This window comes from Aspergillus vadensis (assembly GCF_003184925.1).
Source record: "Aspergillus vadensis CBS 113365 unplaced genomic scaffold BO88scaffold_8, whole genome shotgun sequence".
Classification (NCBI taxonomy): Eukaryota; Fungi; Ascomycota; class Eurotiomycetes; order Eurotiales; family Aspergillaceae; genus Aspergillus; species Aspergillus vadensis.
In genome coordinates, this window is record NW_020292046.1 from 993,939 (window position 1) to 1,006,841 (window position 12,903).

Below are 12,903 nucleotides of genomic sequence, written 5' to 3' on the forward strand. Positions count from 1 at the left end.
AAACACACATACACACAAAAAAAAAAAAAAAAAACTTGAACGTATAATCTTGTGATCGTCCGAGGCATCACTGCTCGTATTCTCAGCTCACTTGATAATACGCGCTACGTAGGGAGCAGATACCGCTATGTCGAATTAGCTATCAACATGACAATACCTTCACAAACCCCAAAATTTTCAGTGGCCAATCGCTAGTTCATGATTGATCTTCCCTACCTCGTCACACATAGTGAACATCAAGCAATGTCCAGTCTCAAACTCACAAGTGCGCACCAAACATCCAGCATCCCGCATCTCCTCGACGAGCTCCTTCTGGTAATCATAGGTCATCGTAAAATCCTAAGACGAGTAAATGTATCCGATCTGAGGGATACCCCTTTCCTCTGGACGCCAAGCTACATGATAAAGCTTGTCATCGAAGCCATTCCCCTTCCAATGCTGGAAGGATGCAATGTGGGCTTCAATTGCTTCGTCTGATCTTCCGAATGGACCCACAGCCACGCCCTTAGGGTCCTGAAGATGCAAGTCTAATACTCGGAAAGTCAATGGCCACGACTAAAGAGTAACCGTGGCCATGGCCGTGCGAGATGACGCCTTCCACCATGGAGACTCCTTCCGTTGAGGGCAAATTCGGCAATATACACTGATTGGACGATGCCACCAGGGAGCCCTGCGCCCGACGGGGCTGTGATACCAATGCCGTTCGAGAGACCATTGGTATCCACCTGGTCGCAATAGGAGTGGAATAGGACCAGAACTTCGCGGGCCAGGAGAAACGAGATCCCTAACGCAGGTGCTGGTCCAGTCACTGTCTTCCTTTAGGTCAGCGTTTGGAGGCCGAGCGCCATTCATTGATGGGGTGCGAGGGACGGGGACTTCGTGACGGAAGCGTTGGAGGGTGGTGGTGAACGAGTCATAACACGATAGCTGATGCCAGGCAACTGAAACGAAAACGATGGTCGGGGTGTGGGGGTTAGTGGTGCTGGTAGTGATAATAACCATGTTGGATTTCTGGCACAGCTTAGGGTCGCCAGAATGTTATGGATAGGATTTGAGAAGCTAGAGGGATGGTAGGATAAGAGAGCATGGATAAATTAATCGGAAAGATGGTTGGTTTTCTTGGGCTGAAGAGTGGCAGAAAGAGCGGATCGAACCATGCTGAAGTAAAGGCGTGGGAAGTATTATATCTATTAAATCAATAATGAGACATAGGGATCTTGTGAAAATAACCTAGAGCACACAATTTCAATAGGAATGCAAATATGGCACTGGGTTGTTGGCACTTTGTCTACCACCCAACACCCCTCTCAAGTGGACCCGCAACAGCCTCTATCATTCCTTCCATTTTCCAACTGGCTCTTGTCTGTATACCTCAGTCCTCAATGGTTGACATGAGCAAATAAGTGAACACAGAATAATGTTACTTGTTTACAGGGATATTGGTTCTGGCACAACTCCATTTTATTGTGAACACGAGTCACGTCCCGCAGCATTGCCTACTACACTGGGGCCTGCGGTTCCATAACCTGTGTAGTGTCTTGACCTGAAGCCAATTACGTGATATTAAATGGATCTAAGGCCCCAATCCTCTGTTACGAGTTCTGGACAAGGGATCGGCGGACAAGGGCACGCGAGTTCTGGTTTAGGATGACGTGTACTCGTTGCGATATCGTGGCATTGTGGATTATATTTGGCCTGCGGGCATATCTAGGAATGACAAGTTGAAGAAGCTATGGAGGAAGCCTCAACGTCACCTTTCTTATGTTTCGGTAGTAACAATGTTTGCGCCTGTATGAGGACTTGCTCTGTCGTCCAGAAGTGCAGCTATGGCTCCTATTCCAAATGCCAAGTAATCGAACCATCTACAGTTGGAGATAGCAATGGACATCAACTCAGTCGATCCCTGACGCTCAATATCCTGTTCTTTGGCCGCTGATGCATAGAACCGAGAAGAAATCCCATTTTATTTCGTAGGAAAGAAGTTAATGTTCTTGAACCCAAATAAAATGAAGAACGAAGAGCTGAAAGTAATTCTCGAGCGATAGGCCGGAGGCTCTTTGAGCAATGACGCCGTCCCAGTCCAAGCTAACTTTGTATTGAAGTTTGGTACCAGGATAAACGACCAACGGACGATAGGTCACCTCACGCAAACGTCGTCAAGCTCGACTGGCCGTGACCAGTCGCGTGATTTGTAACTTTCACAGGCGTATCCAGATCCGAAGCCAGCTATTGAATCAGTTAGCGACAGCATGTTAATGGAAAGAGATACGATTCCGTCTCACACATATGTTCCAGGAGCACCTGCGGGGGAATGCTCCGTTGCTTCGGCACCAAGTGATACTTTCCATCTGCAGTACATTTGCGAGCTTTGACATCTCTGAGCTTGGGTACTACTGACTAGCTGCGCACTATTTTCTATCTCATGCGTTCTACGCTCTACCGGCTGCATGCATATGAAGCTGGCGATCAGCTCAACGCAGGATGCAAGCCAAAAGGTGGCGTTCGTATCGGAGGAGAGTCATACATTCGAAGCCGTCTGACCACGTGCATGGCTAAATATCGTCTTTCCAGTCCTGTTCTTAGCACAGTATACGAGATCGAGAATTTATGAGACCCCATTTGTTGGACCGTCTATTTCGGCTCCAGAAGCAGAATGAACGACCGTCAGAAGTTGCATAGTAAATGTGGCATGCACCTCTTTCAAGGATGTTCCTGTTGGATAGATGATATATGTTATCATCAATCGTAACTTTGTAGCTCCCGACCAAAACATACCGGATGAGGAAGATGGGCGGGCAACCGCACCATTTTGTCAAGGGCGTGCCTTGTGACGGATATTGACACTACAGGCTGATGCTGTGATGATGAAGTTAGATTATCTTATCTCAACTATGAGTTATGTAGCAATTGAGCTACTTTGGTGTATCCAGCAACAGGGCCTGCGACGTCGTTGCCGTCGCCCCCGAACGGAGGAATGGAGACGGTGGCAGCAGACAACTATTATATTCTATGTCGACGAGCCGTGGCGGAAGTCACTGTGATCGGTGTTGCGGACGACAAGACCTCATGGGTCAAGGATTCTGTACATTTCTGTCGCTCAAGACCATAGAAAAGCCATTAGAGATTGAACAAAACTTTTACTGTATACTAGGAGATTGACTGGTCTCTTTGCAATCTGCAAGAAATATGACCCTTGAAAGGGCATGGTTGTCCGGGAGCTTCCGAGGACAATAAGATGCAAGATTGTTTCCTGTGTCCTGAAGAAGATAGCAACTGGTGGTACTAACTTTTGAGGCATGAGGCATAAAGTGCATCGTCCTTGATGACTGGCAGAAGGAATCATGTTCGAATCCTATGCCATGAGTGTGCATTACTGGAGAGCCCCTGCCAATGTAGCAAAATTAAGATACTGGAAAGTTCAATTTCCTTTCTCTAAGATGCGAGTGCTCCATGGAGCTAGAGTGACAGGCCACAGATAAACACAAATGTAGGTTTTCGAATTATTAACCTTAACGTAAGTACTGCAATTGAGATTGTGTATGTAGATGCGACGCAGACACGGAATGTGTCCGACTTCTAATTGTTGTTGCAGATTATAGTCAGTGATAGATTCATTAAAAAATATACCCAGTCTTGCTTGCATCTCCGTCAGCAGTATTATGTCAAACCCTCCATACAATGATAGTGATCACCGCATTAACCAGCTTAATGGTACTCTAACAGAGCTATTTCTCACTTTCATGAAAAGGATATGCTCCTAGTGAAGACGAGCTGGATATATTATATATTATTCTCACAGTTAGGTACACCACATCATCGTCAAGACATAGATCAGTCTTCTGAAAGCGCTCCAAGAGGTAAGTACTACAACATGCATACTATTGGAGAAAATGTGCATGCTAAGGTTATTCGATCGCGTTATCGGTTACTGACCGTATACTCTGGGAAGTGGAAGTAACGGCCTCAGGCAAATAAGACTATGTGCAAATACCAGTTATGCAAAAGGGGAAAACGAAAGAGATCCGCAATGACTAGGTCCCTGACACCAACGTCATTAACGTGACTCCCGTAAGCACTAAGTCAGTGACAGCCAAGGAATGGTATACGATATAAGAACATAACTCGGGCCCACACTAAAGACAGGTCGGTCTTGCTGAGTACAATGTTTATCAGCGCAAAGATGCAGGCATATTGTGGAGCATGGAGGGGGCTGAGCACCATCTCAGTTTGGCCGACCATCAGCTTTACGGTGAACGCTACGCTACTTCATAGCGGCCACTCATCACTTCGGTAGGCTCTGGACCTGTCAGCGTCTAGTTCGGCTAGACGAGAAAGCTGGGATTGGCAATGCATTTGATCCTTCACATGCCCCTTGAGTAATACGTGAGTAGAATTTAGTAAAAGAAATTCCAGAAAGTAGTATGACAACGAAAGGACGGAATTCGGGACGAGTTCTTACTCCAGCATAAGCGTGTATTGAAGGACCTTTGCAGCTATATAAACTGGCATACGGCGCCTGCCTGTTGGTGTCTTTATCTGGGATATCGAGTTTCTCGCCTTTGGCTAGACAAATTCATATCGTTGATTCCGGTCACCGACACCCCACGAACATCGACTCGAAAGAACCTAGAATATATGAACGTTTCTGAGGATCTGACAATCATGCCGAAACCTTCTACCATCAAGTCCAGCATTTGTGGAAGGCTACTGCAGTTCCAAAGCATGGAGAAACTCGCAGAGGGCCAACGAACTGCCACTTCACTGACGGCAGAAAATAATGTGCAGACTCAGTACGGAGGTAACGACACGTCTGGTGTCCTCCAAATGTTTCCGTCCGCCTGGTTGCCATATTTCCAGCTCGTTCGGCTGTGGCCTCCAGCCGCGCTTCTGCTCGTTTTCTTCCCCCATGCATTTGGCATCCTGCATGCTGCAATCAAAATGCAAGCTCCAGCAGAGCACGTCTTGCGAGCCAGTATTACGGTATTTGGGGGCTGCTTCTTCTTCTCCAATGCAGCTCACACATGGAACGATCTTATTGACGCACCCTTGGACGCCCAAGTGGAACGGACACGAAAAAGACCAATTCCTCGTGGGGCCATCACACCAAAAGCGGCCATTATCTTCGGATCCACTCAGGTGCTAGGTGCTGTCATCTTCCTCGCATGTATGCCGTTAGGATTTTCGACTTCCGGCCTATACGCCTTACCAAACATCATCAGCACGACCTACTATCCGTTCGCTAAAAGGCACACTCGGTTCCCACAGCTCGTGCTGGGCTTTTGCCTCGCATGGGGTGTGGTCATGGGCGAGGTGGCTATGGGAGTGCAGCCCGTGTCTTACTCTCCAGACGCGGCCGGCTTCGCCGTTGACGCTCAGGTCATCTTCCTCGTGACAGGCACTGCTTTGTGGGTCCTCATCTATGACACAATATACGCACATCAGGACCTTCAAGCCGATCTGAAAGTTGGGATCAAGAGTTTAGCAGTCCTGCTGCAGGACCATACCAAAGCAATGTTGTGGCCCGTCCTGATGCTCATGACCGGTCTCCTAGTGGAAGCTGGCCGAGCAAGTGGGCTGGGGACATCGTATTACCTTTTTGCAGTGTGCGGGGCTAGTGTGTCTCTCGGTCTCATGGTCTGGTATGTAGATCTGCAGGATAGTCGGAGCTGTTGGTGGTGGTTCAGCAACGGCTTCTGGTGGACTGGGGGCGCTATCATGATCGGGTTGTTGGTGGAATATTCAAAACAGGTCAGATTTTAGCTTCCTGCGATGTCGAGGTCACTCCGGCTCAGGGTCCGACGAATTTGCGGTGCGGGCCGCCGAGAGCAGACATCATTCAGCCTGTACGCTAGAGTAGCTCTAGTCTGACTAGATAGTGGGTACAAAGCTAGAAGCTGTTGGTGGTCTTACTCGCTATTTTGTGACGTCTGATAATACAACGTAGGGCTTGGCAGAGATGGAATCTGAAGGCCAGCCTTCCTTTTTTGTTATGATATCGCGAGCTTCGAAGCCCCAGTACTTCCATGTATCTTACCAAAATCCTTCGTAACGGGGCAACGCTCTTACAGTCCATGTGTCGTGTGACGGCTTCTGCCACCAGCGTGGATGCAGCGGCCATCGTTTCTCGGCTTCAGACAGCCACTGAGATAGGAAAACCCACAGGTCATACTTCCTCACCTTATGATACATCATGCTGAACTTATTTTGCTGCGTTGATTGAACCGAAACGCTCATTCCAGCGCTAGCTCAATACTGCAGTTGGATTGAATAGCTAGGGCGTTATACCCGGCCTTTCACAAAACCGACTGTAGGCATGCGTCTGAACATGCCATGGATTGGATACCTTACTGATATCGCTCAGCCATGCAGCTGTTCTATCTTGGCTTGGTAGCAATGGTTGGCTAGATCACCTTCTATGCCGGAATGGCGAACCTACTGCGTAAGAGCACTGTGGTGGATGGTTAAGATACGTCTACTTCTTCCGTAGAAGATATCTTCGCTCGTTTCACTCTCGCTTTGAGCTTCTCTCTATTATCTCCTGGAGGGCTATTTTACCATGACGACTGTTAATAATCTAGCTAGAGGCTGTTTGCTACCATAATTCTCCCCAGTAGACGCAGAAACGGCGTAACACCTAGTCGGAGGTTCACATGGCACCATTAAGCCGCGGCATACCATCCTGACTATTATTGTCCCATATCCCGGTAAATCCGGTGCGTAAGTCGCAGATACAGATGAAGAAAAGTATCAGGGGTGGGGGCCTTTCTCGTGTTGTATGCTGCCTGAAGACCGTTTCCGACATTCTTAATGAGATTCATTGCCGAAAGGTATGATCCTGAGCATTGGTCGCATATCAGTGGGGTGGTCTAGTCGATCAGACGAATCGGGATGATTTTATCAGACTCAAATCGTCTGCCTTCCCCACTCCCCCACCGTGCCCTGCCCTAGTGACGATAGGGTCTTCCATCCGAGTGATTAGACATCTGGAGCGGGAGGATCGTGTGTAGGGTATTCCTCTTGGTCCCTATTCGTCCGGTCGAGTAGACTAAGACTTGGCGCAATTACAAACTCGGGGGGCGGTCGAAGTATGGTGCAGCTGTCAAGTAGTTTATCATGCGGCGGTGCCTTTCCATGATGAAAGGCCTTTTCGGCAATACCCTTGGAATCTCTTCACTGTGTAGGATGCATTAGTTGATCCTGGACATGCGTATTGCTCCCAGAAGTATCGACGTATGTGCATGATGACTTTGAATCACCTGACCCTTTTGACTGGTCAATTGCAGAAACATACTACTGTACACATCCATAGCTAAAATGGTCGTTATATGGGATTACTAGCTCTTCCATTGAGCAATGCGTACGCTGTAAATGACGAGCTAGACACTGTATCAATCAATCTTCTTCTCCCTTATAGCAAACCGCCTTTGAAGCAAAGTCTTTTCCATACGATCGCATGCTAGATCCCAATCACTGCCTCGGGTCCATTTACGATGGTAAGGCTGATACCCAAGTAAGCTACCCAGCCAACGGCCGAGCGTAATACCCATACCCATAGCTATAGCTGACCCGAAGGGCACCCACTCCGGCAGTGACAGATAGGAGCCCCCAGCATCGAACATCTGCCAACATGAAATTAATCAACTCAGTGAGCCAAAGTTTAGTACAAACAGTGTGAAAGGGGACATGCAAGCAAACAAACAAACTCACCGACATGACCTGTAAAATTTCGACATTTTCCCCCACAACTACCGTCTCCTCCTGATATCCGTACCAATTCATGAAAAACAATATATCCAATTTGAATGTCTCCACAGTATCCTGCCCGGATAATAAGAATTGTATTATCCCACCACCTCCAGATGGTATCATAACATCGTTTGATCGTTGCTGTGCAGGAAATAAAGGCGGATACAATCGATGATTAACCCGCGGACGAATGCAGAATCGTCCACTCTGCGGGGTTAGTGTGTACTGTTGGTTCCCAATATCGACGCACAATTCCCCTTCTAGGACTTCTATGTACTCTTCCTGATGTGGATGGAAATGCTTTGGGGGCTTGGCGTTCTTGAGGAATGAAGGCCACTTATCAAGGTGGAAGGTGATTTCGAAGGCGAAGACAAAGGGTGGGATATGCCGCTCCTGGGTGATTATCGCTCCATTGAAGCTGTAGCTCTCTGGTTAACAAGAATGCATGCATTGGATGGAGTGAATATCAAAGTATGTACGTACCTTCTTTGGACAGAAGGATCGGAAGGGAGTTCAGTCGAGGTCATGATGGTGAAGAGTTGAATTTCCCTCAGCTCGGCCCATTTGGCAAATTGTAGATGACCATGGGGTCATATCGGGGTCTGGTCAGTTGATTATATGGCTTTACTGACATGTGGCACAGTATGGAGGAGACAAGTATGACATTAGTCTGACTAGGGGCGGGAACGAGTACGGAAGTAAGCACTTTGTAAGCAGCTGGTATCGAATGCATTGAATAGTGGGTATGAAATGGATTGCCGAGTGATATTCACCAGCCGCTGCTGACATTCGTTGGAGACTGGTTTTAAAATGAAGTAAGCACTAAGCTGATTGGTTATAGTATACGCATCAGCATCAAGTGTGAAACTCGCAGGAAAACGCATTACGCAATGTCTTCGGGTGAAACTAGACGGGCTCAAATATATCTAGAAGAAATGCAAGCACCGTTTTATCCTTCAACTTTCGCTCGCATACTGGCATATGGCAGTGACTGGCAATAGTACTTTATCGAAGCGACCCCGCACGGCAGAGCTGAAGATAAGCAGCCGTCGAGATTACTCGGCTAGCCTTATACTTTAGCGACCATGGCAGCATATTTTGACGCACGCTGCGCCTAAACTTACTGTTAGGGTCGTGCCGGAAGGTCGGTGCGAGAGTCGGTCGGCCCTGCCCGGTTAATCCTTACCTTCATGGAAGCGGGATGCGGAACTTAATGCCACGGAGGAGCAGTGTCGCGTAAACCTAACCTTTGGGGAATGCTTCGGGGCATTCCAAGACTCTGCTTATCTCCACACTCTGTTGCAGGATTTATCAGCTCAAGCCTATAAGGCAGACTGTACCTCACATATTTGGTTCCCGATTCGAAACTACAGCCAATATTTCGTGCGAGATCTTTCACCTTTAGCTATGCCGGTTCCCCACCCCTTTGACCCTTTGAGTCCAAAGGAGATCGCAAAGGTATGGAAACAAACGAAAGCCATAGAAATAGTTTTTTCTAACAGTCGTCTCAGGCTGCGGATATTGTACGCCATGCATTTCCCGGGAAAACCCCCAATTTTCGAGTGATAACCCTGAAGGAACCTCCAAAGGCAGATATGGCGCCCTTTTTGGAACAGGTTCATAAAGAAAATGGTGCACCGAAAAGGCCTGCGAGAGTTGCTCGTGTCCAAGTAGCCCTTCCCGGAGGTTCTTCCGCAAATCAATTCATTGAGCTCCTAGTCGATCTTGAGGACTCTATAATCCTTGAAAAGGAACACCTGATCGGAAGGCATCCGTATATTGACTCTGATTACATGAAAGCCGCCGAGAAGGCGTGCATGTCAGATCCGAATGTTCAAGAAGAGATTGCTCGCTTGCAACTACCGGATGGTGCTACCGTTGTTGTGGAGTCGTGGGCATATGCCACAGATGGCACCAAGGACACTTCACAACGGACTACCATGGTAAACACATCATATTGATCAAAGTGCACAACGGCTGGATGTTTACCAGGTATATAGTGTTGGTTCTACATGCGCTTGGTGGATGACGCCGATGCCAATTACTATGCCTATCCTCTAGATCTGTGCGCGGAAGTATCGGAGGACTTAAAAGTCACCAAGACGTATCAACTTCCTTCTGGTCCAGATGATCGCATTCATGACAAGCCGGAGCCATTCGATCGCCGCAAAATTCACGGCGCAGAGATCGAGTACAGCCCTGGATTGAGAGCTTCACCGCGAACAACCACAAAGCCATACCAAGTGGTACAGCCGGAAGGCCCCTCATTCAAGACACAAGGAAATCATTTAGAGTGGGAAAAATGGTCCATGCACATCGGGTTCAACTACCGAGAAGGCCTCACCCTTCACGACATTCGCTATGATGGTCGAAGCCTCTTCTACCGCTTGTCCCTTGCAGAAATGTTTGTGCCTTATGGTGACCCGCGAGCCCCTTACCCTCGCAAGGGGGCATTTGATCTTGGCAATGATGGGGCGGGAATCAATGCTAACAATCTCCGTCTGGGCTGTGACTGCTTGGGTCATATCAAGTATTTTGATGGCTGGCACACGACTACTGCAGGGGACCCACTGAAGCTTCCGAACGTAGTCTGCTGTCATGAGGAAGATGACGGCATTTTGTGGAAGCACACAAACTACCGGACGAGGAATGCGGTGGTGACGCGCTCGCGGATCCTCGTCCTGCAAACCATCATCACCGTTAGCAATTACGAATATATCTTCGCTTTCCAATTCGGCCAGGATGCGTCGATTCATTACGAAGTACGCGCTACCGGAATTCTTTCAACCGCACCGATTGATATTGGCGACAAAGTGCCGTGGGGTACCATTGTCGCGCCCGGCGTTCTAGCCCCGTATCATCAGCATTTGTTTTCCCTGCGCATAGATCCCGCAGTCGATGGTCATAGCAATTCCTTGCAGGTCGAAGAATCCCACGCTCTGCCGGTCGACGTGCACAGCTTTGACCATACCGGTAAACCTCAAGAACAAATCGACTCGCATAAAAACCCCTTTGGCGTCGGATACGTCACGCGCTCTTCCATCGTGGAGGAAGAAAGTGGCTTGGATCTTGATATAACCAAGAACCGCACCTTCAAAATCATCAATGAGAATGTTATCAATCCAGTGACCGGAACCCCAGTTGGCTTCAAACTACTTCCCGCCTATAGTCAGATGCTGCTCGCACACCCGGATTCGTACCATGCCAGGCGCTCAGAGTTTGGACAGCACGCCGTCTGGGTTACGCGGTACACCGAGGAAGAACACTTCCCTTCTGGCCGTCACACTATGCAGTCACTAGGTGGCGACGGGATCGCTTCGGCGATCGCTAAGCGAGCTGGAAGCGAGCAATCCTCAGTGCGCAATAAGGATATTGTCATTTGGCACACTTTCGGGTCGACTCACAACCCCAGAATTGAAGACTGGCCCGTCATGCCCTCGGACAAGATGGTAGTTGGTCTTAAACCTGTCAATTTCTTCACTGGTAATCCTGGCCTCGACGTTGCAATCTCAACGCAGGAAAGAAATCGGAGTGTCTTGGTTGAGGGAGGGGATGATGTTGACTCCAGGTCGGGTTGTTGCAATCTGTAATATCTTTATCTGTAGAGCCAGCCTGCGGTGGCCGATGTGGCAGTAGAGTCTCCCTATATAGATGCTATGGAATGCCTTTGATTGCTGACATACTTGTCACAAATTCTCCGAGCAGTTCCATCTTCAAAGACGCCCGTACATTTTCACGACGCAGTAATGACTTTATACGAACACTCTATAAAGACCCATTCTTTCTTCCCTTGCCACGACCTTCAAAGCTCCAGTCAATCTGCGTCGCCATCCTCACCTTCACCCCCAACTCATTTGCAAAGGCACGAACAAGCCCAGGGTTTTGCTGGAACCAGCGACCAGCGAGGACAGCATCGATACCAGATTGCACAACCTCTTCAGCAAGCTTGCCCGTCTTGATACCTCCAACAGCGGTAACCAGCAGCCTTTCACCAACTGCTTTCTTAACCTCATGCGCCAAATGCACCTGATAAGCAGGACCAGACCTGATGGCAATCGCAGACTTAGAATGAATGCCACCCGAGCTGACATCCACCAAATCAACCCCATGATCAGCCAATATAGGAGCGAGCCGAACAGACTGCTCAACCGTCCAACTCTCCGGAAACTCCTTCTTCAACCCCTCATCAAACTCAAACCAGTCTGTCGCACTGATGCGCACAAGAAGAGGCATTGTATCTGGGATTGCATCCCTGATAGCGCCGCACACCTCCAGCAATAGCCTAATCCTATTCTCAAAGCTCCCTCCATACCGGTCCTTTCGGTGATTACTCACCGGACTCAGAAACTGATGCAGGAGGTACCCATGTGCAGCATGAACCTCAATGGCATCAAACCCCGCCCTGACAGCCCGCTCCGCAGCCCCTGCAAAGTCCTTAACCAGCTCCTCAACCTCCTCCCCACTCAAGGCCCTCGGAACCGCATTAACCCCCTCTTCATGCGCAATTGCTGAAGGCCCAACAATCTCATCCGGCCATCCACCAACCTCCTTCACAGCCATGGCATTGACGCTTAACCATGGAGCAACTGCACTAGCCTTGCGGCCTGCATGCGCTAGCTGGATAGCTATCTTCTGGCTCTGGCTGTGGGCGAATTCGGTGATTCGTCTCAGAGGCTCGATTTGACCGTCTTCGTAGAGACCTAGGTCTTGGGGCGTTATTAGGCCTATTTTCTGCACTGCGGTTGATTCCATTATTGCGAGCCCGGGGCCGCGTTGTAGGATGCCACCCAGGTGGGTTAGGTGCCAGTCGGTGGCGTAGCCATCTTTTGCGGAGTATTGGCAGAGAGGGGCGAGGAAGAGGCGGTTGGGAAGAGTGAGGGACCGGATGGTTAGGGGGGTGAAGAGCTTGGTTGTGCCCTCTAGCTGGGTTCCTGCGGGAGGGGTTTGTGCTGGTGTGTAGTAGGAGATTCCTTTTGCCGGAGGGTTGTCGATTGGGGTTTGGGTGGTGGGCATGGTTGTGGTTAGGGTTCTTGGAAGCGATGGAGGGTAGGGAAGGGTGCGATTCGGTTTTGTTTACTGGTTTCTTGAATCTGATTGCGTGTGAGATGAATGATGGAACTCAATTCATATACCAATCTTGCTATTTGTGGATACCTA

The 12,903-nt window shown here is 48.9% G+C and overlaps 5 protein-coding genes across 5 annotated transcripts; 2 read left to right on the top strand and 3 right to left on the bottom strand.

Annotated features, from left to right (window-relative positions):
- Window positions 1-177: 177 nt before the first annotated feature.
- BO88DRAFT_424672 (uncharacterized protein) lies at window positions 178-1,002 on the bottom strand (the record flags this gene model as incomplete). Its single annotated transcript, XM_025708754.1, has 4 exons — window positions 178-339; window positions 400-527; window positions 611-757; window positions 810-1,002. The coding sequence occupies 4 exons, from the start codon at window positions 1,000-1,002 to the stop codon at window positions 178-180; spliced, it is 630 nt and encodes a 209-aa protein (XP_025564244.1).
- A 3,660-nt stretch (window positions 1,003-4,662) lies between these two features.
- On the top strand, window positions 4,663-5,760 carry BO88DRAFT_337542 (4-hydroxybenzoate octaprenyltransferase; the record flags this gene model as incomplete). Its single annotated transcript, XM_025702943.1, has 1 exon — window positions 4,663-5,760. One exon carries the CDS (start codon window positions 4,663-4,665, stop codon window positions 5,758-5,760), a length of 1,098 nt encoding a protein of 365 aa, XP_025564245.1.
- Window positions 5,761-7,388: 1,628 nt separating this feature from the next.
- Window positions 7,389-8,346, bottom strand: BO88DRAFT_480858 (cupin domain-containing protein; the record flags this gene model as incomplete). The annotated part of the gene is made up of 3 exons (XM_025712170.1): window positions 8,230-8,346; window positions 7,708-8,164; window positions 7,389-7,619 (listed from the first exon to the last, which is right to left on the bottom strand). The coding sequence occupies exons 1-3, from the start codon at window positions 8,271-8,273 to the stop codon at window positions 7,389-7,391; spliced, it is 732 nt and encodes a 243-aa protein (XP_025564246.1). The 5' UTR covers window positions 8,274-8,346.
- Window positions 8,347-9,153: 807 nt separating this feature from the next.
- Window positions 9,154-11,336, top strand: BO88DRAFT_443113 (amine oxidase; the record flags this gene model as incomplete). Its single annotated transcript, XM_025709997.1, has 3 exons — window positions 9,154-9,204; window positions 9,258-9,689; window positions 9,747-11,336. 3 exons carry the CDS (start codon window positions 9,154-9,156, stop codon window positions 11,334-11,336), a joined length of 2,073 nt encoding a protein of 690 aa, XP_025564247.1.
- A 175-nt stretch (window positions 11,337-11,511) lies between these two features.
- Window positions 11,512-12,846, bottom strand: BO88DRAFT_480864 (NADH:flavin oxidoreductase/NADH oxidase; the record flags this gene model as incomplete). The annotated part of the gene is made up of 1 exon (XM_025712171.1): window positions 11,512-12,846. Exon 1 carries the CDS (start codon window positions 12,757-12,759, stop codon window positions 11,512-11,514), a length of 1,248 nt encoding a protein of 415 aa, XP_025564248.1. The 5' UTR covers window positions 12,760-12,846.
- Window positions 12,847-12,903: the final 57 nt, after the last annotated feature.